At 43.6% G+C, this 26514-nt stretch overlaps 1 protein-coding gene across 1 annotated transcript in view; it reads right to left on the minus strand.

Annotated features, from left to right (window-relative positions):
- The window catches only part of PHF11 (PHD finger protein 11), a 166916-nt gene that overhangs the window by 66041 nt on the left and 74361 nt on the right, over window positions 1-26514 (minus strand). Inside the window, exons 10-17 of the mRNA XM_063428648.1 lie at window positions 24378-24451; window positions 13258-13319; window positions 13065-13090; window positions 7370-7440; window positions 6553-6626; window positions 6370-6395; window positions 4635-4758; window positions 4316-4379 (exon numbers count right to left, since the gene is read on the minus strand). Coding sequence (XP_063284718.1) covers window positions 4316-4379; window positions 4635-4758; window positions 6370-6395; window positions 6553-6626; window positions 7370-7440; window positions 13065-13090; window positions 13258-13319; window positions 24378-24451 — 521 coding nt within the window. The remainder of the gene's footprint in view (window positions 1-4315; window positions 4380-4634; window positions 4759-6369; window positions 6396-6552; window positions 6627-7369; window positions 7441-13064; window positions 13091-13257; window positions 13320-24377; window positions 24452-26514) is intronic.

Consider the following 26514-nt stretch of genomic DNA (forward strand, 5'->3'; position numbering starts at 1 on the left):
AAATTAATTAAATTTGTTTTTGTTACGGTTTCTGTAATTTTTAAAAAAAATTAATATAAAATTAATATAAAGGCAAACTTCTTATATTACTTAAATTATTAACATTCTTAATAACGTCCATACTCAATGTGCAGAAAAGTGCATATATTTCATGATCAATATTCATTTTCAGTTTTTGTACCAGGGATGGAATCACTCCCCTAAGTGTGTAGTTAATTTCCAATAATTCTAATTAAAATTTAGTATTTAAAAGTTTAAAAAAAAGTAAAAGAATATGAATATTGATCATGAAATATATGCACTTTTCTGCACATTGAGTATTGACATTATTAAGAATGTTAATAATTTAAGTAATATAAGAATTTTGCCTTTATATTAATTTTACATCAATTTTTTAAAAAATTTACAGAAACCCTCTAGAGGTACCCAGGTCTATCATCCAGAGCCAGGTTCTCATTGGCTCAGGAAAAGGTGAGCACAACCATAACCACTGTGTTTTTTTTACTTTGGTTGAAACGTAATACACTAGGAAGTCTCCCTTTCTCTTTCCTTTGAGGAAATCCATTCCAGGCAAAAGGGTGCAGTGTCTCCATACGATAGTATCGTGCAAATGATTTGAGCCTGTCCCTTTAAGGCTCTGATCAATGTGAGTTTGACTACTTGAATTATCACCAAAATACATTATCACCTGTGGATTTACACTATATTGGGTTTTATTTTTTGTTTCCTTTATATGTGCTGAGATTCATCTGAGATTTAACCCCATTTTAGGGTAAGTTTATACCTTTAGCGCTCCACTCATTTGATTATTAGAGTCTGGACGTTATATCCAGATTGTACTAAGCTCACTTTGGTTCATTACTATAATTAGTGGGGAGTATCCACTAGAGTGTGTAGCTGCTTATTTCTAACTCAATTACATTTGTAAGCGCACTATACACAGTAATCACCAATCTGTGTGTTGTGCCAGTTATAGGCCCATCTCGCTGTTGAATGCAGACCTGAAACTTTTCGCTAAAGCGCCGGCATTCAGGATGGCCCGGACACTCCCAGACCTAATACACCCAGACCAGGTCAGATTCGTACCTGGGAGGGAGGCCAGGGATAATACTATACGGGCCCTCAACACCATCCATGTAGTGAACACTGGCAAAAGGGAAATGGTGCTGCTATCCACCGACACCGAAAAGGCGTTTGACAGGGTGGATTGGGTCTTCATGTCAGAGACCTTGAGACACATGGGGTACGGACCGCATCTGCGGAACTGGGTAGCTGCGCTATACACCTCGCCAACAGCACGCATACAGGTAAATGGAGCACTAACTAACCCGTTTAACATCTGCAACGGCACACGCCAGGGCTGCCCCCTGTCCCCACTCCTGTTTGCCCTCACTCTGGAACCCTTTCTAGAGGCAGTCAGACGGAACAGGGGTATTACGGGATGCCGCGTGGGCGGGGGAGAGCACCGTGTAGCGGCATATGCCGATGACATGCTCTTTTTCCTGGAGCAGCCCAGAATATCTATACCAAATCTCCTAGAAGCGTTCCGACAATACAAAAAGGTATCCAACTTGAAACTCAACTTGGATAAATCAGAAGCGATGCCGCTCACGCGAGACGCAGCCCTCCAATGGCACATCCGAACACACTTCCCCTTCAAGATATGCACGACCAAACTACGTTACCTCGGAGTGTGGCTCCCGAAAGACTTAACGCATATCTACCACATGAATTTTGCGCCCTTACTCGCAACAAGACATAAAACGCTGGACGACCCAATACATATCTTGGTTTGGCCGTATAAACGCCATTAAAATGAATGCTATGTCCCGAATACTATACTTGTTTGAGACGCTACCCACAAGTCTCCCGCGGATGTTCTTCAAGAAACTAACGACAACCATTAGACAGTTTATCTGGAACCAGAAACCAGCGCGCATTAGGAAGTCGACCCTAGAACGCCCACGAAGCGAAGGAGGCATGGGCCTGCCGTCAATCCTCACGTACTACCAGGCAACACACCTGCACCGACTGGTCGACTGGCGCGCTAGCCCTATCGCAAAGCAGTGGGTGGACTTGGAAAAACAGCAAGCTCAGGGAGGAATCCCCGCCATACTTTGACTAGGAGAAGCTACATATAAGGAACTGAGTACGGGGAACCCGATGATAGATACCACACTGAAGGTATGGTGTGGGATACGCTACTCCAAGAGGCTCACATCATCGCCCAACCCGCTCACGCCCATAACTAATAACCCGAAGCTGGCAGGGGGGGTTGAACCCGGCCGACCTAAAGAACTTTGGAGCAACGGACTGGGTTCACATACACCAGTGGTGCAACGGACCGGCTCTCAAGTCCATGGGTGAGTTGCTACAAGAGCGCAGGCCGAGCGGCCTAGACGAATTCTGCTACCACCAACTAAAAACCTACGTTGCCACTATAACAGGCAAGGACCACCTACATCGCCCACTGTTACACCTAGAACAACTATGCGCAGCTAGACAACACCTTATGCATGGGGTGTCGCACCTATACTCCACACTGCAAAGCAACGTAGACAAGAGCCCTCTAGGCTTTACAGAGCGATGGGAAAGAGAGACAGAGGTTGAACTTACGGAACTTGAGTGGCTTAAAATCTTCCAACTGACACACAAAGGGACCATAAGCACGAAGTTCCAAGAATGCAATTATAAAATATTGACACGATGGTACAGGACACCAGACACCCTCCGGCATACACATGAATCAATTCCAGGCGAATGTTGGAGATGCGGCACAGAGGAGGGCACTGTTATCCACATCTGGTGGACGTGCCCCCTTATCGAGCCATATTGGAGACGAATACATCAGACGATCAAGGACATCACAGGAACGGACGTTCCCTTCCAACCACTGCCACTACTGCTCAACCACACACACACACACACCCCTGAAGACATACAAAAAGGGCCTCCTCATACACCTTCTTACTGCGGCAAAGTCGCTAATCCCGCTATTATGGAAATGCACGGCAACACCCACCCTACAACAATGGGTAGACAGAGTGGAAACGATATTTAACATGGAAATGATGACAGCTTCCCTGCAGGGACGCTCGGATAAGTGCGCCCTGACCTGGTTCCCATTGATGGAATATACGGCAAAAGGAGCTGCAAGAGACACCCCGGCGGCGAGACACCCCGCACTGGCACAACCACCCCGACTGACAGACTTACAAATACAAGAAACACCAAATACGAATGACCTCCCCCCCCACACGACTGACCCATCCCCCCCCCACCCTCTCTACCCACATGACCGTGGACGACTTAGGGAGACACGACTCTCAAAGGCACCCACACCATTACATAACGAGACAACAAGCAAAGAAGGAAGGTGACCGTCGGAAGACGGCCAAGAAATATATGGGACAGCAATAAGGCAGCAAACAAATAGAACCACCTGAAGCAGAAGTACAGTGTATAGTGATGACACCAGGAGACGAAAACCGTCTACATACCCGACACACGACTCCACCGCTTACAGGGGACGGCAACTACACCAGATACCCTGAAATAGTCAACACCCAGAACTGTCTAAACTAAACTAGTCAGAGCTAATACAGACTAAAGACGCCCTACAGAACACACAATTTCATGCAGGACACAAGACACAACAGGCCGTATAGGGCAAAGACAAGGTCGCCCCGACCACTAGAACTAAATACAGCCCATCTCTTTGGCCAAGACTGATACTTTCTAACACACAGGCGACACAAGCCAAACAACCCGCAGAGACAGCACATACCTCGCACTAGCCAACCTACCTCGTGTTTCCTATCTAAAACACCAAGGAATAAGCTGAATCAAGAAGTCATCAGCAGTAGACACTACTGAACCACAGGCCTAGCAGACAAGGGCACATACACTACCGACAAAACCTAGACTACGGCTCCACGCAACACAGCAATGTTTAAACACACAATTTTAATAGGTGTCAACTCTGTTTGAGCCAACACTCTTGGCTCCTAAGGATACTATCTAACGGTTTGAATGTGAATATAAGTGCACCGCCACTTGCGATGTAAAATTGCAATAACAGACATAGCTATCGTTGTTTTTAAATGTCTATGTACTACATAAAATGAAAAATAAAGAATGTCAACAAAAAAAAGTCAAATTGTTAACCTGAAACGCGTTGTCTAGATAAACACACTGCTCACCTAAAATAAATATTCCTAAAATAGTGCTAGCTTTGTATTTTCATCGTATTGATTTTAAATGTAGGCCTGACTAGATAATACACAACACAATAGAATGTCACTTACAGACTTACCTCCAAATGCCGCATAGATTTTATCATAGGCATCCCTTTCTTCTACAGTCACAGAATCTGAAAGCTGACATTAAACACATGTAGGCTTATTTATTTAAGTAAAGATGGTTACTATTTTGCAAACCTATTCAGATGATAGAAAATGTAATAGTCAGAAGCATTTGGTTTTTATAAATTGGAAACTATTCTGTAACATCAACCCTTCTTTGCTCCATTAAATGGAGGGATGAATGCCATGATTTTCATGTGTTATACAATAACTGACGCTAAGAGTATTATTATTTGTTTTCAGTTTGCTTTTTTTTGTAAGTCATCTCACCCCATTATTCTTGGCATTTTGTTTCCTCCACTTTTTACTAAGCGAAGTAGTGCGTGCTAATATAAGATTTGGGCTCAGTAGAGAATCAGAATTATCGGTTTGCTCTGAGTCGCTATCTCTTTGGCTGGAAGAAAAAAAAATCATTAATTACTCAATTCAGTGATATGTTTATATATATATATATATATATATATATATATATATATATATATATATATACGGAGAATGAGGAGAGCACTCCAGAGGACTTGTTTGAAGTAATTTATTGCGTGTAAAAAATCCATATATATATATATATATATTTTGTTCACAGTCTGAAGATAAAGAGGGGACAGTGACATTGAGAGGAGGAGATAGTGACTTGTCCACTGGTCCTCTTCCCCACCAGATTATACGTTCCCACTGCCGACATCTCTTATTTTCCCACATCTTTCTGCATTAGTTTACCTCCTACAGATGGATGCCTCATTCTTGGCGTCAACTGTGAGCGATGTCACCTGAAGTTATGCTTATCCCATTTCCCATTTAATCTGATTCACATGGCCAAGAGCCGTACCAGGTTCTGTCTTAGAAGCTCAAAAGTGAGACAGAGCCTGGTACGTCTCTGTAAATCAGATTCTAACTCCACCCCTGTGTTATTTATGCTGTTGTATAAAGCATACACTATGTTATTTGTTTCTGCTCTTATTGTAGAACCAACAACTCCATATACGTTTGTATACATTTTTTATTAATATTTTCTATTTTAATTTATGACACTTGGGTATCTGATAGACACTGGCATATTTTTATGTTTTGTATTTCATATCTTGCTTTGAGTGGTGGGAAAGCACTCTTTCATACCAGGTTTTATTTACTTAATTCTTAGATCACTGAAGCACCGTACACACACACTTTATTCTTTTCTTTTTGTCTTTGCTATATACAAGATTGCATTGCAGTTTCCCAGGTGTAAAAATCGCTGAGGCAGAGGGACACGTTAGTGTAAGGAATATAGTGTTCCTTTTAAGTTTTTACCTCTCCCCACGATTCTATCCCCTTCCACTTTACTTGCTTTCTCTCACTTTACTTGCTTTCTCTCCTCTACTCCTCTTCCATCTTAAAGGATCACTATAGTGTCAGGAAAACAAAGCGGTTTTCCTGACACTATAGTGCCCTGAGGGTGCCCCCACCCTCAGAGTCCCCCTCCCGTGGCGCTGAAGGGGTTAAAACCCCTTCAGCAGCTTACCTTATTCCAGCACCGGGCTCCCTTGGTGCTGGTGACCTCTCCTCCCCCCGCCGTCAGCGGAGCCGAATGCGCATGCACAGCAAGTGCCGCGAGCGCATTCAAAGTGTCCTTAGGAAAGCATTTCTCAATGCTTTCCTACGGACGCTCTGCAGATGCACCTCTAGTGGCTGTTCGGAAGACAGCCACTAGAGGCTGGATTAACCCAAAATGTAAACATAGCAGTTTCTCTGAAGGGTTAAAACCTGAGGGACCTGGCACCCAGACCACTTCATTGAGCTGAAGTGGTCTGGGTGACTATAGTGTCCCTTTAATCATTTTCCTTCTCTGACTCTTGTCATGTCTTGTCAATCATCTAATTATACTCTCATCCTAAAAAAGCCCTCTCTCAATGCAACTGTGTGTATTACAATCCCTTCCACCTAATTAGCTCAAATATACTATTCTAAGTATCTTGCTTCCACCTTTCTCCTTGGCATTTCTCAATCAGGTATGTGATCAAAAACTTACAGTGAAGGTAATGAACTTTCAGCCACCTAAAAGAAAAAAACAAAAACAATTTATCTAAACTGTTTCATGTCTTTGTAGTAACTTTTAGTACTTTTTAGACATAAGGCGAGGAGTCCATTAACTACTAACACAAACATTTGGGGTGGAAAAAAAAGTTCAGAATTTATAGATAGAGTTACTCACACAACGTGGTGATTGTTCAGATGGATGTGAATTGACGGCAGACACATTTTCCTCTTCCGTTTCTAAAATGCAAACTGAAAAACATTTTTATATTGAAAAATAATAAAATGCTATTGTTTGCTAATTGTAACTGCTAAATAATTTTGTGTAACTAGAAGAAGGATATTACAAAGTTCAGCAGACAGAGACACTCCAATTAAATGTACGTAAGCACCAAGACAGTAAAATTATTCAAATAAAATCAGTTTTTGTGCCTGAAACCATGAACAGGGTCCCCACTGCTATTACAGGAATGGTAAAATTCTTAACAGATAGCATTTTGCTTGAGCAATATTCCAATCTGTAAAATAGTGACACTGCCACCGTAGCCATCAAAACAATTATCAAGACAAGTGGGATACTTTATAACAAAAAGAAAACACTGTATGGGGTAAATAAGTAATACTGATTGATGACCTAGGGATTATTTTTTTCTGGGATATCACCTGGTACCATTTAGCAGTAACAATGGCAAAGAAAACAGTGGAAGACTCAATACAATAAGGTAGCTGAAGTTATACAATACAATGCAATACAATAGCTGCAGTTTTTTGTAACCAGTCCTGGAGAGCATTCCATGAGATGCATCGTCTGTTTTGGCCTTAAGAAGGCTGTACGTGTGGAATGAGCCTTCTCTATTGTTTTTCCATATGAGATATCACACTTGAAGATGTTATACTGGTTATTCTTTAGATTCTCACTTTGAAATTTCTGATACATCTCTCCAATACCGGTATATTTTTTGTGGCAATGCATGCCATTAGCTACCTAAACTCACTTTTTGGGGTGATATTGGATCCATCAAAAGATGGTAAATCATTACTCATGTCTGAATCACTGGGTTCGTTCCTGTAGGAAAAATAAACAAAAAGGCATGCCTTTTATCAAATGCATTATTGTTTAGTTATCAAAAATCATGACTTTACGTTTAATTACATCTTATAAAGACACACAGGGTTTTTAAATAACTATGATTACAGGAACTGTATAGGTAAAAAAAAAGATCCAAATCATCCCCCCCCCCCTCCCACCCAACAGTAAACCTACTATCACTAAATACTGTTTTTTCCTAAATAGTGTAAAAATTTGCTTTAGAAGTACTCTTTACTTTGATCAGATTTTCTGCTCCTCTTCTGATTTTATGTAATTTCCCTCTTTGCCTTCGCCCTGCTTCCTGTATTTCAGATGGACTGTCCACCAATGTGTGACTGTCCTCCAGTGATATGAGAATCAGTAATGACACGCCTGTGGCGAAAGTTACCTCGCCACTGGTTTTAGGAGGGGCCTGTTTGTCAGCCTCCTGCCCTGCTACTATGGCCCAGGGGTGTGTGGCCCTTTAAAAATATTATGGGGGCTTATGGACTTTCACTGGACTGGTGCTGGCCCTTTAAGCACATTTTTTGGGACATGGGGAAAATTGGAACAATGCTCCTTTAAGACTGTGTCCCCAGACGTGTTTGGGACACTGCCCCTTTAAGCCTGTGTCCCCAGACTTGGTTAAAGTACTTTGTTCATGGCTTCTGTACAATTGGTTCAGTAAATGGGGTTTACTAAACCAAGTACCACACAGGTGGACAACCCAGAAGTGGAAGTGTGCAGGCAATTTACCTCCCAGGCTGGGAGCCTGCTGTAGGTAAATTGCCGACCGCTGGGTGGCCGCCGTCCGTGCAAACAAACACGTGGCGGCGGCCATCTTGTTCATTCGAACGAGGTCAGCGGTATGTGTAGCCAAATCCATGGAACGGAGATCGGCTACACATTTGAACGAACACCACTGACCCCTACCTTCTCCTGCACTTCGACACTGCGGCTGGAGACTAAGTCCCGTTCGAAGATTCGAACGCTCGTTCGAATGGGACTTAGTCATTTTTTCAGTGTAAAATAGACCGACCGCACAGCCCAAATTCATGGAACTGTTTTGGACATGAAAATGTGCTTGCGGTCGGTCATAAAGGACTTCCAGATAACTTTAAGTACTGGACGGATTTGGCTGAATTTTGGTTATGTTTATATTTAAAGTATGCTGGTTCTGAAAATGTGGTTGTGTGGATGTGTGGTTTTAAAAAGTTATAGTATATGTGCAAAAAGTATATCTTTCCTGCCTGTGAGAATTACTTTAATCCATTGTGTTCAATAATTATATCACAGGCAGAGGGGAGGGTTTGTGTGTAATTGATGGGAGTGTTTGTACTGTATACTATGTGTTTATTGGTTGTTCTGTAAAACCCTGTGGGCGGTCCTGTATGTGTTAAACCTGCATAAAAGAAGGCCCTTTGGTGCCAAGTAAAACAGAGTTCTTCTTCACCCTCAATCTAGAGTCCTGTCTCTTATTGGGGGAATTGCTATATCACTACAAGGGATTGCTATGCTAGTCATACTCTCTTGCTATATCACTACCAAGCTCTTTTAAGAGCTTGTTCCTGTCTTGCTCTCTGAAGGAGTCTACGGTGGTTATGGTGTTGGCTGGAGTGCTTGGAGCCCTCAGGAAGCGCTAGCAGCATCCTTCAACGGAGGTACCCAGTCGGGGTGCCAGGTGATCCATTGCAACGCCCACAATGTCTGTCCACCAATGGCCATGCTCCAGTGATTCTCTATGAGAATTAGTAATGACTGGCCCACAATGCCTGGCCCACAATACAACCTAGCAAAACCTCTGAACATTTGTTCCCTTTTGAGAAAGAAGCACACCATCTTTTTTGTACAGTTTATTTCCATTCCAAACAGACCTACCATGAGAAATAAAGCCAAATCCTTGCTCCCAACACCATTCACCAAGCCACAAGTTAAAGTCCCTGTCATGCTGAGTGTTATGCACAGACAGAACACTAAAAACTTCCTTTACCTTTGAAACCTCATTGCAAGAAAAGTCATTTGTCCCTAGATGGACAAGTACATCCAATTCCCCTTTCTGCTTTGCTCGCTTAACAATATTACAAATACATCTCCTGTCTCTGTGTGCAGTAGCTCCGGGAAGACATCTCACAAGACCACCATTGTCCATCTCCACACCTCTTATGATGGAATCCCCCAACAACAACTGCTTTCTATTAGGCCTCACCATAGTCTCCAAGCCTGTCTCCACAACACCACAACACCACTACCCTCGGTGCCTGAGTGTCTCCACAACACCACTACCCTCAGTGCCTGAGCCTGTCTCCACAACACCACTACCCTCAGTGCCTGAGTCTGTCTACACAACAACACTACCCTCAGTGCCTGTCTCCATAACTCCACTACACCTGGTGCCTGAGAATGTCTCCATTACACTATGAAAGTGCAGAAAATGAATTATGTAGAGCAACAGACTGCGCAATATGCCTTTTGTCCACAACTCTAAGTCTACCAGATCTTACAGTAATCCATCTGCCATTCCTATTATGTCTCTGCGGCAGTGGCTTTGCAGCAGTTCCATCCTGAGTTTGTTTACCAGATAATTTACAAATCTCAGACTTCAAAAATACAATCTCCTGCCGCAATATAGAGAACTGTGTACAGATTAGACAGCATTCAAATCTCCAAAAAGTGGAACGTGAAACAAATGCATAAATACTATTACACTCAACTAAGTCTGCCATTTCAATGGGGGGAATAATTTAAATCAAACAAATGTTTTTTTGCTCTCCTGAATACCTCAGATTACCTCCAGTTTATCTCCAGAATATCTCCAACCACACACTTAGAAACAACAGTCTTCAAAATATCTCCAACCACACACTTAGAAGCAGCACTTAGATGAAGCAACCAAGCTAATGACAACAACCCTTATATAATTCCTAAAATCACCACCCACTAGGAATGTTTAACACCTGGGTAGGCCTCTGCTTATTTACAAACAATAGCCAATTAACCAGCAATTAATAGCAAGTAACTAGCTTAATCAAATCAAATGCCTTACCAAATTACCAACAGGAAATCAAACCTTGTGCAATCAGTAACCTTTTCCTACAGATGAATCTTACCTGTAACAGTAAAAAAGAAAACTCTTAGCACAAATCTTAGACAGTTGAAGCTTCTGTAAAACTCTCCAGAATATCTCCAACCACACACACTTAGAAGCAACACTTAGATGAAGCAACCAAGCAATGTCTACCCAAGAAGTACTCAACCTAAGTTACACTACAAATACAGCATTCAGACACTAGAACTTTTATACCACATCCACACACACACTCCCTTACCACATTAGATATCATATAGAGTAGTATGTTTATTATAAACTATACATTCTACCTATAAATTCTGAACTTTTCTCCTCCAAATGTTTGTGTTTGTGTTATAAGTTAATGGACTTCTCATCTTATGTCTAAAAAGTACTAAAAATGTTTTTTGTTTTTTTTTAATTAACAGTTTAAATGCATTTGTTTTTCAATCCGAACCCCAAAGGTTTCCCTATGCTAATATCAGTATTGCTATTAGAAAAGATAATTCTAGGCTAAAACAGTAGAGAGCAGCAAGTTACCACCATCTACTGGCTATTTTATGTATGACAGGCAGATTCCTATCATACTGAAACTAGGATGTTGAATACATTGTGATTGTTGTGTGGCAAAGCTCTACACTCAGTAAGTGCACTTATTCTAACTCTGAACTATATTATACAGAATATACTACACTTTATTGCGTTGTATTCTCTTTTATATATTCAGCTACCACCGAGAAAATTTCTACCTCTGAAATTACACAAAGGAGCTACCCCCTCCTTCTACCATAAGCAGGGAAATATTGCCTGCTAGTAAAATGTCTCATGATGCAATTATTCCATCATGGGTCTTCGATGAATGACATGCATGATGGAATTAAGTCATCCGGAATTAAGGGGTTAAAATTTAGTTTCTCCATTTCTGACACTTTAGGATTAAGGCAATAAATGTGGCAATCCACTAGCCAAACTGTTTCAGCTACAGAGATTGCACCCATTAATAACCAAAATAAAAAACAACCAATCTGGGAGAATACGGTTCCTTCACTCGAAGGCCGCTACAGCCTTTACTGCTGGTTATCGTGTTATTATGCTATGGTGAACACTGCTACAACTCTGAATCAAAGCAAGTTATTCTTCAAATTAAAATTAGGGAATATCTTAGCACCATCATCCCTAAAACATTATCCAGGAACGCTGTGGAAGACTTGGAAGAACAACTGGCCAATGAAGAATTAACTCAGGCCCTTAACACACCTCAGACAGATAAATCATAATTTCCACATGGCCTACAGCAACTATAAGACATTCCTCCCAGAATTAGGTCTGAATTTGATAATTGATCTTCATGGAATCCTGGAAGGTCACTGCTTGTCAGATAAACATTTCCTTTCTAATAACATCACCGTTTTGACCAAAGAGGGGAACGATTCTACACAGCCTTCCAGTTAGAGACTGGTTTCAGTGTTAAATGTGCATCTAAAACATTTAACCAAAATTCGTGCTTTGAAGCTGCCACGGTTCCTAACCAACAAATCTGGATTCATCCCTGGCAGGGAAACATGGAATAACTCAATTTAAGTGCTCAAAGTAAAACACTTAACTCAATTGGAGACTCTCTCAGTTCTGCTCTTGCCAACCGATGTGAAAATGAATTTGACAGGGTAGGCTAGGACCTCATGAGACTTACCCTAGAGGGCCTTGACTTGTCTTCCTGGGTTGGTGTGCTATATTTGACTAACACAGCATGTATCAGGAGTAGTAGCACTTTTACAGACCACTAATGGCTCGCTTGGGATTGTCCCTAGTCACTATTTTTATTTTCACCAATGCTGGAACCTTTCCTTAATGCATTTTGATCAAGTGCTCTATCTCTGGTACCCAGCTGGGCTCTCACTATCACAAAGCCATGGCTTGTGTCGATTACCTACTTTTTGTGGTCTGAAATTTTTGGAAACCATTTTTGCTACATTTGATAGTTATGGAGCACTGTCAGGACTGAAAATTTATTATTCAAGAGATAATTAATCTCACAATCGTGGCATGAGTGGCAACCCTGCCTTCAAGTCAGTTTACTCCCAATTTCAACTAACCTTTCATTTGAGAACAAAAAACACACGAAGTGGCAGCACACATAATAATAAACATATCAATACAGATATTGTATTTGTTATCTATGTTGATACTTATGCTCAACAAAAATTTTATTGACTACAAATAAGAAGCATTGTCCTCATTGCTCTCCTAAACTTCGCTAACTAAACTTTAACTTAATAATTATTTTACCTTTAGTTATCATCTGTCCCCTTCAGAATGCCTTCTTCCTCTTTACTTGATTTCTCTCTTCTTAAGTCTTGCCATCTTCCCACATACAACAAATTGTTGCTCCCATTATAAAAAAAAACAAAAAAAAACCCATCCCGACCTCACGTAACATTCTTATAGTCCCTGCTACCTCCAAGCTACCTAACTAGCTCATATATACGATTACGACAATCTTGCTTAAAACTATCTCCTTTGCATTTCTTATTAAGGTTTCCTCTATCAACCTTACCGTGAATATGGCGAACTGTCAACTACCTAAAAAAAAGAAAGAAAAGGTTTTAACATTTCCCGTTAAATTATGTATTTATCTTGCACTGCTTTTATTTTAGACTTAAGGCAAGAGAGGCAGCCATTATCTTCTATCAATAAACATATGAAAAAAGTTATAGAATTAATTTACGTTCTTAAGTACTTTTACTCACCCCGCATGATGAACTTTTAGATGAATGCAGTTTTTCTTCCAACATATTTTTACCTTCATCCACTAAAATGGAAATTGGAAAATACGTATTGTTTCTCAGAGAAATAAAATAATATTACTGGTTAATTTTAAAGCGGCACTGTCATGCCGAACTTACATTTCCCCAATCGATTCCTCTTCTCTCCCTCTCTCAGGATCTGTTTTTTTTTTTTTTTTTTTTTGAATTCTTTATTTTTGTAGTGCATGTTTTAGTTAACAAGCTCACAGTGACATTTTCAAGTGAAAAAAAAAATACAATACAATGAGGTTGAGATCAAGTTTGTCGTGAAATGTCAGCAGTACAGCACTTTTTTTTTTTTATAACATGAAGGAACAATAATGGACACTATACAGTGCGTATGAGTGATAATAAAACCAGTTTCGTTTGAGCGATTACATATCGTAGGCACTGATACTGATTGCCACCAATAATAACAAGCTTAATCAAATACATATATGGTAAGGTGAAGGTGAAGTGACCCCTAGGTCTCATAGCAGTGCTTATTTCTGCATCACTTTTGCTTGGGGTTAAAGGTACTTGCATGTCTGAGCCTTGGGTTGTAGGTAGCTTGGTAGTGGGGAGAGTCGTCTAAACATTCACCTCAGCTAATATTCCGGCCAGCTGGGTATGGCTGTAAGTCCTGAGGGGGACATGGGTACCTCGCTCGAGGACACATGGCACGGTCAGCCAATGCCTCGGCTCGGCAGAGCCATACCGTCCCTGGAGGATCCCGATCTCTTCTGGGTGCGTCTGTGGCAGGTCAAGCTGTGGGTTTCGTCTGACTGCTCGTTTGGAGTCTATGCAGCGTCTGGAAGATGGAGTGCCCCTTCGGTCCTGGAGCTGTATGAGGGCTGGTACTGTCTGACCACGAGCCTGGAGTCCTGTAGGGTCCAGGGTCTCCCCTGTTGGGCTGGTGCGTCGGGCCTTCTGTGGGTCAGGTGTGTGTCGTCGCGTTTTCTTTGCGGCCCTCTGCTTGTGTGGCCTGTACCTGTGGGTCTGGACCCGTAGTGCCCTCAGCCCAGGCGGGCGTGTCATGCGAGGTGCAGGTGTGAGGTGCAGTGTCATGCCTTTCAGAGGTTTCCCAGGCCTCCCTGTGCTGCAGGCTTGATCTGTAAGCGGTGTTTGCTCAGACACCACTGGTTGCGTGCGGGCCAGGAGCCGAGCCCAGAATCTATCGAAAATAGCATTAACTGAGTCTCTTGTATTGAGTTCGGGGCTAGTCACTTCAGGCTGCAGCATTCGCATGCCGCGTGTATCTGAGTCCGCCATCTTGAAGACCTTCTCCTCCATTCTGTCTGTGAACACTGTCGACCCCCTTGACAGGTACACGGCGGAGCCATCGTCTTTCGGCGGGGACCGGGATATCCCCCACCGGTCTATGGGGGGGGGGGAGGCGGTTAGTACTTGCTTGCAGTTTGGAGCAGCGGGCGGGAAGCGGCCGTCCTCCCACCCTACCGTCTCCTGTAGGCCTCAGCCTGCTGTCACGGATCCCGGGTGTCAAATTTGGTATCCACAGATGTGCGCCGGCTTCCCCAGTCTGTAGGGCTTTTTTAGGAAGGAGTCCCAGCGCCGCGGTCTGAGTTATTACGCTTTTAGTGTCCGTGCAACAGGAGCTCATGCAAAGCATGTCTTGCTTACTTGTCAGGCTCCGCCCCCCTCCCCAGGATCTGTTCTTAATTTCTTCCTGTCTGCTCTAGTTTTCTTTAAAAATTAAGACAAAGTAGGGACTATTTCTCTTCTGGAGGTTTCATACGCCATGACCAGCTATGACCAGCGGAGGAGCAAAGTGTGCTTCGTTTCCGGTGGTCCAGAGCAATTTTCCCATAATCTTTAGCTCTCCTCCCTGTTCCCGCGATGCTTCCTGTCAGTATTGCAGAACGTCCTGTCACTTAAACAGAATGCTGGCAAAACTGGCGAATTGCGTCCTAACAGAATGAGAACAGTTTCTCCATTCGTGTTAGAACGCAATTCAGGACTTTGTTCGGATCGCAATTTCATTGGAATGAATCAAACTCCGATCCTATTCGTGCTGTGGCTGCATCTTACAGTCTCTTAGGAGATAACTCCCTATTTCCCACGGTATTAGGGAGCTACTTACCAAAAGGCTGAAAGACCTAAATTGGTCTTTCAGCCACATTTACTAATACTAAGTAAAGATTACTTAGTGTTAGTAAATTCTGTCCCTACTCGCTATACCGCGAGTAGGGGCATGTCTAGTAAACAGTGAGCAGCCAGTGGCTGCTCACTGTAAAAAAATACAAATTTTAAAAACCTATTGTCCACCCCTCCCCTGAGCAGTGGGTGGGGGCCATAAAAAGAATGTTGGGGGGGGGCATATTGTCCTCCACCCCAGCCCCCACCCCAGAGCGGCAGGTGGGGGCACTACATAACAATGAGGGGGGAGCCCAAAATACACAATGAGGGGGGACACCTACTCTCCTCCTCCCCGGCCCACACCCCTGCGCAGCGGGTGGGGGCCCTAAATAACAATATGGGGGGGGGGGACCTACTGTCCCCATCTCCCAGCCCCCACCCCTGAGCGGTGGCCCTAAATGGTACCCCCCCTCCAAGGTGACTAGGGGTCCCCAAGTCCCTAGTCACCCCCCCCCCCACCCAAATAAAAGCTAAAAATAGTGAGGGTGGACTATAATAACTAACCTGTAAATAATAAAACTTACCATTTAATGTCTTCTTCTAAAATCTTCATTTCTCAGCCCCAAAAAAGGCCAAATAAAAAACCATCATACCCGAACTTAAATAAAATAATAAAAAAAAAAATCGGAGCACTATTTACTAGACATACCCCTACTCGCAGTGTAGCGAGTAGGGGCAGAATTTACTAATACTAAGTAATGTTTACTTAGTATTAGTAAATGTGGCTGAAATACCAATTTAGGTCTTGCAGCCTTTTGGTAGATAGCTCCCTAATACCATGGGAATTAGGGAGTTATCTACTAAGCGGCTGCAAGATGCAGCCACAGCACGAATAGGATCGGAGTTTGATTCATTCGAATGAAATTGCGATCCGTACAAAGTCCCGAATTCTGTTAGGACGCAATTCGGCAGTTTTGCCAGCGTTCTAAGTGATAGGACGTTCGGCAATACTGACAGGAAGTATCGCGGGAACAGGGAGGAAAGCTAAGGATTATGGTAAAATTGCTCTGACCACCAGAAACGAAGCACACTTGGCTCCTCCGCTGGTCATAGCTGGTCTTGGCGTATGAAACCTCCAGAAGAGCAATAGTCCCTACTTTGTCTTAATTTTTAAAGAAAACTAGAGCAGACAGGAAGAAATGAAGAACAGATCCTGAGAGAGGGAGAGAAGAGGAATCAATTGGGTAAAGGTAAGTTCGGCACGACAGTGCCGCTTTAAGTGCAACATAACATAAATAGAACAGGGGGCGGGACCTGACCTGCAAGATGGCCAGACGTGTTTCACTGTAGCTCCTGCAAACCGAGCATTAGAAAAAGGACAAAAATCTACTTCACTCACGTCAGCAGAAGTCCTATGTTCATGCTGTGCAAGCACTACTGCGAGCTACAACAATTTAAGCCTGAAAGTCGGTGCCCCAAAGGGTACTTACCTAATCTGCCTCTGAGGCCTGCAGTCCAGTAGCTGGGAGAGATGGCCTACCTCCCGACGTTGGGCTTGTGTCTTTCAGTGGATCCCTTGCGGATCCATTACCCTTTGGACAGGTGGGGGATATCCCGGTCCCCACTGTACACACTCGCATCTCTGCAGTCTTTATTTACAACCACGCTGATCTTGTAACCGAATGGTACATGCCGAGGAATTGACTCATTGTGGCGAAACCAACCTCGCCACTATGAACTGGAGAAGCCTGTTTGCCCGCCTGCTGCCTTTGGACTATGGACCCGACTTTATGGGAATGTGATACCCCAGATAGCTATACCATGGAGCCTATTCATATAATGAAAGACTATGGGAAAGACTTTAGCTCCATGGCAATTGTACTGTGTGAATAGGATCTGCGCGCTATTCGGTAGTTTTGTGCGCTCAGATCCCAGCTATCTGGGGATATGTGAAATGTCTGTGTGTTAGGGATAAAAAGTAACTTTCTGTATTTTAAAGTGTTTTATGTCTTTCTGTAACCATGTGGTTAATGGATTCTGCTTCTAGCCCTGGATAATTGGATTACTTTCCTCTTTGTCTCCAGGATAGAGGCCTATGTAAAACCTTTCTAAACTGGGTTGCCATGCGGCTAGTAAGGGACAAAAGATACTTTTAGTAACTTTTGAACCCCTGGTCGGATTCATGCCATTTTTAATATGTTGTTCCCCTGGATGGATTGATTGTGGATATGTATTTTTATGTGAATGTGATGTATGGTTTTAGAGTTATGAAAGTTATGTTAAAGTATATTTTAAACTGTATGCATAATGGGATTATGTGTCACACTAAGGGGAGGGGATGTATGGGATGTAACATCTATGTCATTGGTTCTTTTATGCCTCCCCCTGGGTGTGGCCTGTATGTGTGAGATGGAAATAAAAGCCAGGCTGGATGAGCCAGTCCTCAGATTCTGCTTGACCCTCAAACCGATGTGTCGTCTCGTTTTTGGGGGAATTGGATTGTATGCTGACTGCCAGGAGTGTAAGCGGATTATATGCTTTTCCTGTTCAGCTATTCCAGGGTTCGTGTGTTTCCAGTTCGGGAGTTGGAAGATTTGTACAGTTTGCAGTCGGAATATTGGTGCTTGCAGTAGCTGCCTGGGCCTCTGGAAAGGGGGATATCGCCTAAACTGGGTTTTATCCTCTTGTAAGTGAAACGGTCCGTTACACTCATCACAGCCACTCATCACAGCTACACATGCCGGACAAGCCAGTCATGGGAGGAGACCTTTGCAGCTAGGTTTGAAGCAGTCTGCCAGGAGTTTTGGCTCCGCATAAGCAGCTGTCCATGTAATACACCGACCCCTGGCGATAAGAACCGGGGGTTTACCACCACTCCATGTGCTTCCTCAAGGCAGAGTGACCACAGAGTGTCGTACCCGGCCCACTGTAAACACACCCGACGAGGCACGATCCTTGGACTTGGGGCTCTGGCCCTCAAAAAGGTCTGGGCTCGGGGGGCGTGGCTGACCACGAAGCCGAGCGGACGTCTTCCCTGAGAGCTCCGTACCGGCCCAGGGAATAGAGACTCAAGCCAACGAAAAAGAAAGAAATTCTACAAGAAAGACAGAGACCCCCCAAAGCAGAGAACATGGGGCGCAAAAATAAAAAGCCTCACCGACAAGAACCGGCTAGACAGACGGATATACGGCTCTCCTTCGAACGGCCGAGTCCGCAACAGCCGCCCGAGGCCCAATATGACACGGATGATTCAGATGCCTCGCAGGCTGAAGCAGCAACCTCACCCCCACCCTCCTCAGAGGAGGCTTCCATTGTGTCGGGGTCTGAAGAAGACGAGTCACCCTCAACCAAAGGTGACATAAAACGCCTCCTAATAGATCTCAGGAAAGTATGGAAGCAGGATCTGCGGGAAGTACAGGCCGAAATAGAGGTATTCCACCAAAAAGTGCGGGAACTGGAACTAACAGAGACCGTTAGGGAGGAGAAGTCTCATGCTACAGACCGTAGGCTAACAGAACTCACCTCACAGGTACAGCAACTACATAGTGTGGTGACCACCATGGAAGTCCGACACAGGAGAAAACACCTGCGACTTAGGGGCATCCCGGAGTCAGTCGAGAATACGAAGCTCCTGCTGTGGGTCCGCACTATGCTGACAGCCATGGGCGCCGAAAGCAACACTGACTCTCCACCGAGAGTCAGTGGAAAAGCTGCCGCAGCACCTAAGGAAGCACCCAGGGACGTCATAGCGGTGACCAGGGACATAGTGGTAAAATCCGAAATACTGCAGCGCTCCAGAGAGATAGGGACGGTGCCACATGAAGGCCACAGAATATCGATTTTTGCTGATATCCCATTCTCGGCTCTAGCAGAGAGAAAAAGGCTTGCACCAGTGGCCAGGAGGCTAAGGGACTAGTCCATCAGGTACCGGTGGGGCACAGAGGGATCAATACTAGCGGAGAAGGGGGGAGAAAGCTTCACGCTAACGTCCCGAGACGACCCCGACCAATTCCTGCAAAAATTAAACCTGGCACCTCAGACGCAGCTGGTGGATACACCAACCTCACCAAGCAAGGCAGTCTGTGGAGACAACGCCAAGCGCGTCTTTAAAAGCTTAACAAAACTTACCACCAAGAAGCAGAAGCCGTGATAGAGGCTTGGATACCAGCCCTTACCCTCACTGGCCCAACACCAATCCACTGATACCGGACTGCTCCAAAATTCCTGCAGCCCACAAAGGTTTAGCACCACTACGACCTCTGGCAAAAGCACTTGAGAGGGAGAGTCGGACATATGCACAGGACAAATATGCAAATATGCACCCTTCTGTCCTTGAATATTCCCATTATTGTTTGATTCCTTTTTTGTTTTTCTTATAACACATATATTGGAAAAGTTGTATAATGCTGAGAATAACTCAATAAAATACACATTTTTTTTTTTTAAATGTAAGTTTTATTGAAATTTTTTCACAGTAGACATCATAACCATAGTATGGTTAAAGCAACTAAACAGTTAGGTAGTGGTATGTTCGGCTTTGCATATTCTAGATAACATTCTCGCCTAGTATGCATTGCAAGATTCTATGAGTAATGGGTAACATTATTACATAGGAAAACAGTATGTGTAAACTATTTAAAACAAGGTGTATTACAAATGCCTTTAACGTATTATTATGCCATTGGGGGTGGTTCTGCGTTGGGGCGACTGTGTAAGCTTGGGCTTTGTGGCTCCTGGTAGAGAGCTTACGTGGTGCAAGTCTCGTTAAGTGAGTCTCTGAATTTTAAAGTTCCCCTCCGGGTGTCGAGGCTTGTTTGAGCCCATGTCCTTGCCTCTTATTGTAGGATGCGTTTTCTTGGTCGGTGATTGAAGCTGCTGCTGGGGTTCACGGGTGCTGCTCGCTATGGACTCACGGTTTTTCTTAGGTGTCTCTAAGGGTATCTCTGCAGCGGTGGCTTGTGGGTCAGCCGTGAGCCCGAGCCTTTGCAGTAGTGGCTCTGGGTCCTCCGCTGATGTCAGTGTCATTGGCATGTCACCACTGGTCACCACTAGTGCGCCCCCTAGTCCCCAGCGGTACCTTATAGAGTTGTCTCTGAGTCTTCTGGCGGTTGGGGCCAGCTTCCTCCTTTCTGTTAGGACAGAGAACGGTAAATCCGCGAAGATTGAGACCACCTGACCCTTATGTTGTGCCGGTCCCTGCTCTCTGGAGCATTTCATAATCGCTGTTTTCACCGCTATATCTCTAGTTACGGCTATAACGTCTCTAGGCGCGGCACTTGGGGCCGTGGCAGACTTCCGCACCCTGAATGCCGAGGTGATCGTGTGTTGGGCAGGAGTGCCCTTTATGCCCATGGTGTCTATCAGGTTCCTTACAAAAGTAAGTATCGACTCTTCGGGTATGTTTTCTGAGACTCCTCTGAGGCGCAGGTTTCTTTGTCTGTGGCGCGTTTCTAGGGTAGTCACAGCTTGGGTCAGTTGTTGCACTTGGGAGGAGAGGCCGTCCAGTCTGTTGTCTGTGAGTTCTGTGTGTTTCTTACTGGAGGCCTCCCTTTCTTCTATCTGTTGTACTCTGTGGCAGATCTCCCCTATTTCTGCCTGGGCTGCCAGGAGGTCTTCCTTCCAGACCTTCCGGAGGTCGGTCAGTAGCCTCCTGATGTCTCCCTTTGTGGAGGGTGTCTCGTCATCATCGGACTCTGACATGCCAGACTCCGCTCTTAATCGGGGAGAGCTCGGCGAATCATCCTCCTGGGAGGCCTCTGATGGCTCCGGCGTCCCCTGCTCCTCCGGCGCCATTTTGGGCTGGTGCTGTGCCGCCGGCCTCTCAAAGGATAGCCGGATATCTCGTTGCTGGGGAGCCTCTGGATGGTGGATCTTCTTGTGTTTGCGCCCCATTGTTCTGTGTGTGGGGGGGTGTCGAGTTGTTCGCTGTGAATGTCGGTTTTGTGGCTTTTTTCTTCGATATTCTCCCAGGCCCTAACGGAGCTCAGGGGAGACACGTCCGTTCGCTTACCTCTGTAGGCCACGCCCCCCCAATAAAATACAAATGTAAAAAAAAGGTCTGGGCTCGAAGGCGTGGGGAGCTCAGCCGCTATAGAATAAGACATACTAGATGGCAAGGAGTCCAGCGATTTCCCGTTCGGCGGAGCATGCATTGAACATCGCAACGGTCTGTGACCCCAGGTGAAGCAGTGCTGAATCGGATTGTTCACTGGGGCCTGTTTGATGCCCCTCCATGGCCTGATGAACTGATCTGTGTGTGGGCTGCCTCCCATCTACAGGTATCTGTTAATTAACTCTAGTTGCCTATTATATATTATTACACAGCAATGAATGGACCAATTTTATCTGGACAGTATCCACTTTATGATGAGTATAGGCTAAACCTCCATAACACCCAGTAGTATTATTCATTGTCTAACTAAGCTTATCTTTTTTTGTCTTATCTACTTGATTAACAAGCCTGTTATATACTATTGCTACTTAACTTACTTATCATCAGGTCTAGACACTTTCTAGCTAACAAACTCAGTTCTCTTATTGTACTAGCGTGTATGCCTAACCAGTACAGTTTACTTGTGTTATTTAAAAAAAAAAAAAAAAAAAAAAATTAAAAAGTGCAGCAATGGTAGAAGAAGCTTTAGGGTTACTATTATTTTCTACTATGTATACTGTGTCTCACAAAATTTTACCAATGCACGTCAAAATAAAGACTATTAAAAATAACATATATAGAACTAAAAGAAGAATATCACACAGTTTAACAGACAGAGATATATGTCGTGGCACACAGGAAGGGTTTGCCGTGTTCCACTCACTCCCCGGACGCTACGTGTTTCTCAGCGTTCTGGGAGTGAACACGCTCCACCTACCTCCCGGTCGCCAGTTGTCTCCGTCAGCACCAGGCACGCCACCCCCGCTCCGGTTTCCCTGGACACTGCGACCACACCAGTCACCCAGAGAGGCTTTCCTATAGGCAACTTTCGGCACTCCAGATGTTGTGGACTACATCCCCCATTACACCCATAATGCTGGCAAAGCATCGTGGGAGGTGTAGTCTAAAACATCTGGAGTGCTGAAGGTTGCCTATGCCTGATATAGGTCCTCAGACCCCTCCTAATGGGAGGGCTCTCATTCCCTTCTCCCTATATAAGCACAGACTACCCTTGGTTCTATGCGCAGATGTTTTGTTGATCCCTTGGAGCAGGCTTCCCCAAACTCCAGCCCTCCAGATGTTGCTGAACTACAACTCCCATGATTCGAAGCCTATTTCATTCATAGAATCATGGGAGTTGTAGTTCAGCAACATCTGGAGGGGCAGAGTTTGGGGAAGAAAGTCTTGGAAGTACAGGTAGTTCCCGACTTTACGAACTACTTGGTTCCAAAGCCTAGTTCATAGAGTGAGAGTTCATAAAGTGAGAACTAATTTCCCATAGACACAATGTAATAAACACGGGTTCCGTTCCTGACCAACAAATTTTACCATTGAAAACCTAAATTATTAAGTACAAATACAACATGAAAGCATAGCAAATACATGTATGTTGTAGGAATTTTAAAAGGCATGCATACCATATTGAAATATTCTTTAAATTATCATCAATCCACATACTATTCAATAAAGAGACATGCTGCACTTGTTGAATGGGGGCACCTCTCTTAAACCCTCCTACTTATTCATTTTCTTCATTATCAGTTGCCCCCTCTCCTTTGTCACTTTTCTTTTACTCCTTTTATTTTTACAGCTCTTAAACTCTCCTCCTTCTCCTCTGTTACTTTCAAGCTTGCATCTCTCCTTTATCACTTTTCTGTTACTCCTTTTATTTTTACAGCTCTCAAACTTTCTTCCTTCTCCCCTTTTTCAGGCTTTTCAGCCCTCCTCCTGCTCCTTACTATTGCTGCCTGCCAAAACATGGCACAATGGCCAACACACATACAGTGCAATAATATTACAGGATCTGCAATGTATGCCCATGAAAACACAAAAAGAATACAGTACAAACTAAACCTGATTTTTACACTTCCCTTTATCTTCAGGAACTGTGTTCCTGATCCTCATCTCTCTTCTTGTCTACTCCTGACCACAAATTATTCTTCTTGTTTGTGCTCGAAAGCACTCTTCTCGGTCCTGATCCGTGGACCACTGACACAAAATGGCGGCACATCCAGAAAAGTTCATAAAGTCGGGAGTTCATAAAGCGAGAGATGCCTGTACAGAGCTAGCTCCTGAAGTGAGTTAATTACCTTTACCTGTGGAATCCCTTGCATTAACGGTCTACTTGCAACACTGATTCTACTTTGATTAACCCCTGCAATGCTGATTCTACTTGGAATAACCCTTCTAACGCTGATTCTACTTGGATTTAATGTAAAATGTTTTTGTGAATGAGACAATTAATCTTAAAGGGGGCGTTATTAGAAGAATTATAGTAAAACTATTTATCCTAACCCTGTTTCTATATGTCCCACTGCTACAACAGGTGTGGAAAAAACTAATTAACTTTTTAATGACTAACCTATAAATTCAGGCCACCTCTCCTGGTGCTAACTAATAAGACAAGTGCACAAATTAATAAATAATAGAAATGTTTATTGGGGTAGTTAAGTTATAATAAGAGATTATCCAGGAAAATAATATTTATTTACCAAGACATCACCTGGTAGCATTGAGAATGAGATTTGGGAAATAGAAGCAGTAGGACAGTCGATGCAGAACAGTGTATAGAACGATTTTTCAAAGGCAACATTCTATCCCACCCAATTAGGTTTCAATAAGGCATGCAAGTTTTTTTTTTTTGTTTGTTTTTTTTTAAAGTCCTACAGGGGATTTCTACAGAGTATTCCAATATGGGATAGCACTTTTGGATATTTTACAGTGGTTATTCTTTAGTCTAAATCCTTATCTGGAAATTGAACAGATTTTCGCATGATAATAAATCTCTCCACTATGTTTTATAATAGGAATGCGATTAGCTAATTATGCTGCTTACTTATTATGGTAATACTGGATGCATCAGAATGTAATGAATCATTATTTGAGCCATGATCATGGTTTTGTGAATACCTGTTGAAAGAAAAAAAAAAGAGGGGGAGGGGAATTAAACAGCTGCATTGTATAGTTATTTGAAAAAGAGGCTTTAAAATTAGTCTAATTCTATCTGCAGACTAGACGATGTTTTTACAATATGATGTGATCAACAAAGTGCAGTCACAGCTGTGACTTAAATTCCATACTCTCCAAAACGGATAAAGATCTCAAATATAAAGGATAGAATTACATTTAAAATAAAAACATACACAAAGAATTCTCAGAACAAGTTGTCACGGCGCCCTGGAAGGTTTCGGCGCTTCTGACCGACTCGCCGGAGGCCACGTGTTTCTTGGGATCCTGGGAGTGAGGGATGCGCTTCACCTACCTCCCGGTGACCGGCTGTCTCCTCCACTCCTCTGCAGCATGCCATTGGCACAAGGCGCGCCGCTGCCTCTCCAGTCTCCCCGGGCCCCACAGACGTCACGTGGGTTGCGGTGTGCAGGGGAAGGGACTCAAGCTCTGCCCATCTGCCAGCATACCTCCCCTCTGGTGGCATGTATGCCATGTACTCCACACTTCCCCAGGATTCCCCCAGGCTATCAGAACCCTGGGGAACAGTGGCTTTTAGTTTACAAACAAACATGTCATTCTACCCACACAGGGAAGTGTGGACACCCAGAGGGTCTTTCCTCCTATTTAGGCCCTTAGACACCTCCTCATGGGAGGGCTCCCATTCCCTTTTCCCTATATACACCCTGTTCCAAATTATTATGCTAATTATATTTCTCATTTACCTAAATAATTTATGTAAATAAGTCAGCATAATTCTCATTTTATCAACTATTAAGAGTACAATTCAAATTTTATTGAACAAACCTTCTAATAACAGTATTTAAAAAAATAAACAAAAAATTACAATGCACTGTTCCAAATTATTACGCACAGTAAGCTTCAAAACACTTTATAGGTTGTACAGAACTGAAAATTGTCATTTGCTGTGTTTGCAGCATATTTACTGAAATCAAAAGCTATTTCAATCAAACTTATAACAACATTTTAACTTTTTAAACATTTTAACAGGTCACATTACATTTTAAAGTAGGACCCCTTATTTGATAGCAGCTTCACAAGTCTTACATCCATTGAACTTGTGAGTTTTTGGACAGTTTCTGCTTGAATTTGTGTGCAAGATGTCAGAATAGCCTCCCAGACCTGCTGTTTGGATGTAAACTGCCTCCCACCCTCATAGATCTTTTGCTTGAGGATGCTCCAAAGGTTCTCAATCGGATTGAGGTCAGGGGAGGATGGAGGCCACACCATGACTTTCTCTACTTTTATCCCCATAGCAGCCATTGATGCAGAGGTATTCTTTGCAGCATGAGATGGTGCATTGTCATGCATGAAGATGATTTTATTACGGAAAGCATAGTTCTTCCTTCTGTACCAGGGAAGAAAGTGGTCAGTCAGAAACTCCACATATTTTGCAGAGGTCATCTTTACACCTTCGGGGACCCTAAAGGGGCCGACCAGCTCTCTTCCCACGATTCCGGCCCAAAACATGACTCCACCACCGCCTTGCTGAAGTCGCAGCCTTGTTGGAACAGGGTGGCCGTCCACCAACCATCCACTACTCCATCCAGGGTTGCACGGCACTCAGTGAAAAGGACTGTTTGAAAATTAGTCTTCATGTATTTTTCTGCCCAATGCAGCAGTTTCTGCTTGTGAGCATTGGTTAGTGGTGGCCGAATAGAAGGTTTATGCACAGTTGCAAGACTCTGGAGGACTCTACACCTTGATGTCCGTGGGACTCCAGAGGCACCAGCAGCTTCAAATATCTGTTTGCTGCTATGTAATGGTATTTTAGCAGCTGCTCTCTTAATCCGATGCATGATCTGGTAGAAATCTAACTCAACCCATCTGTGCTCTGAACCAGCCACAAATCTGTTAATAGTGCGATGATCACGCTTAAGTTTTCGTAAAATATCTAATGTTTTCATACCTCGTTCAAGGAATTGAACTATTTCACTCTTTTCGGCAGCAGAGAGATACTTTTTCTTCCCCATATTGCATGAAAATTGTGCTCTGCTTAATAATGT

This window comes from Pelobates fuscus, chromosome 1, assembly GCF_036172605.1.
Source record: "Pelobates fuscus isolate aPelFus1 chromosome 1, aPelFus1.pri, whole genome shotgun sequence".
NCBI lineage: Eukaryota > Metazoa > Chordata > Amphibia > Anura > Pelobatidae > Pelobates > Pelobates fuscus.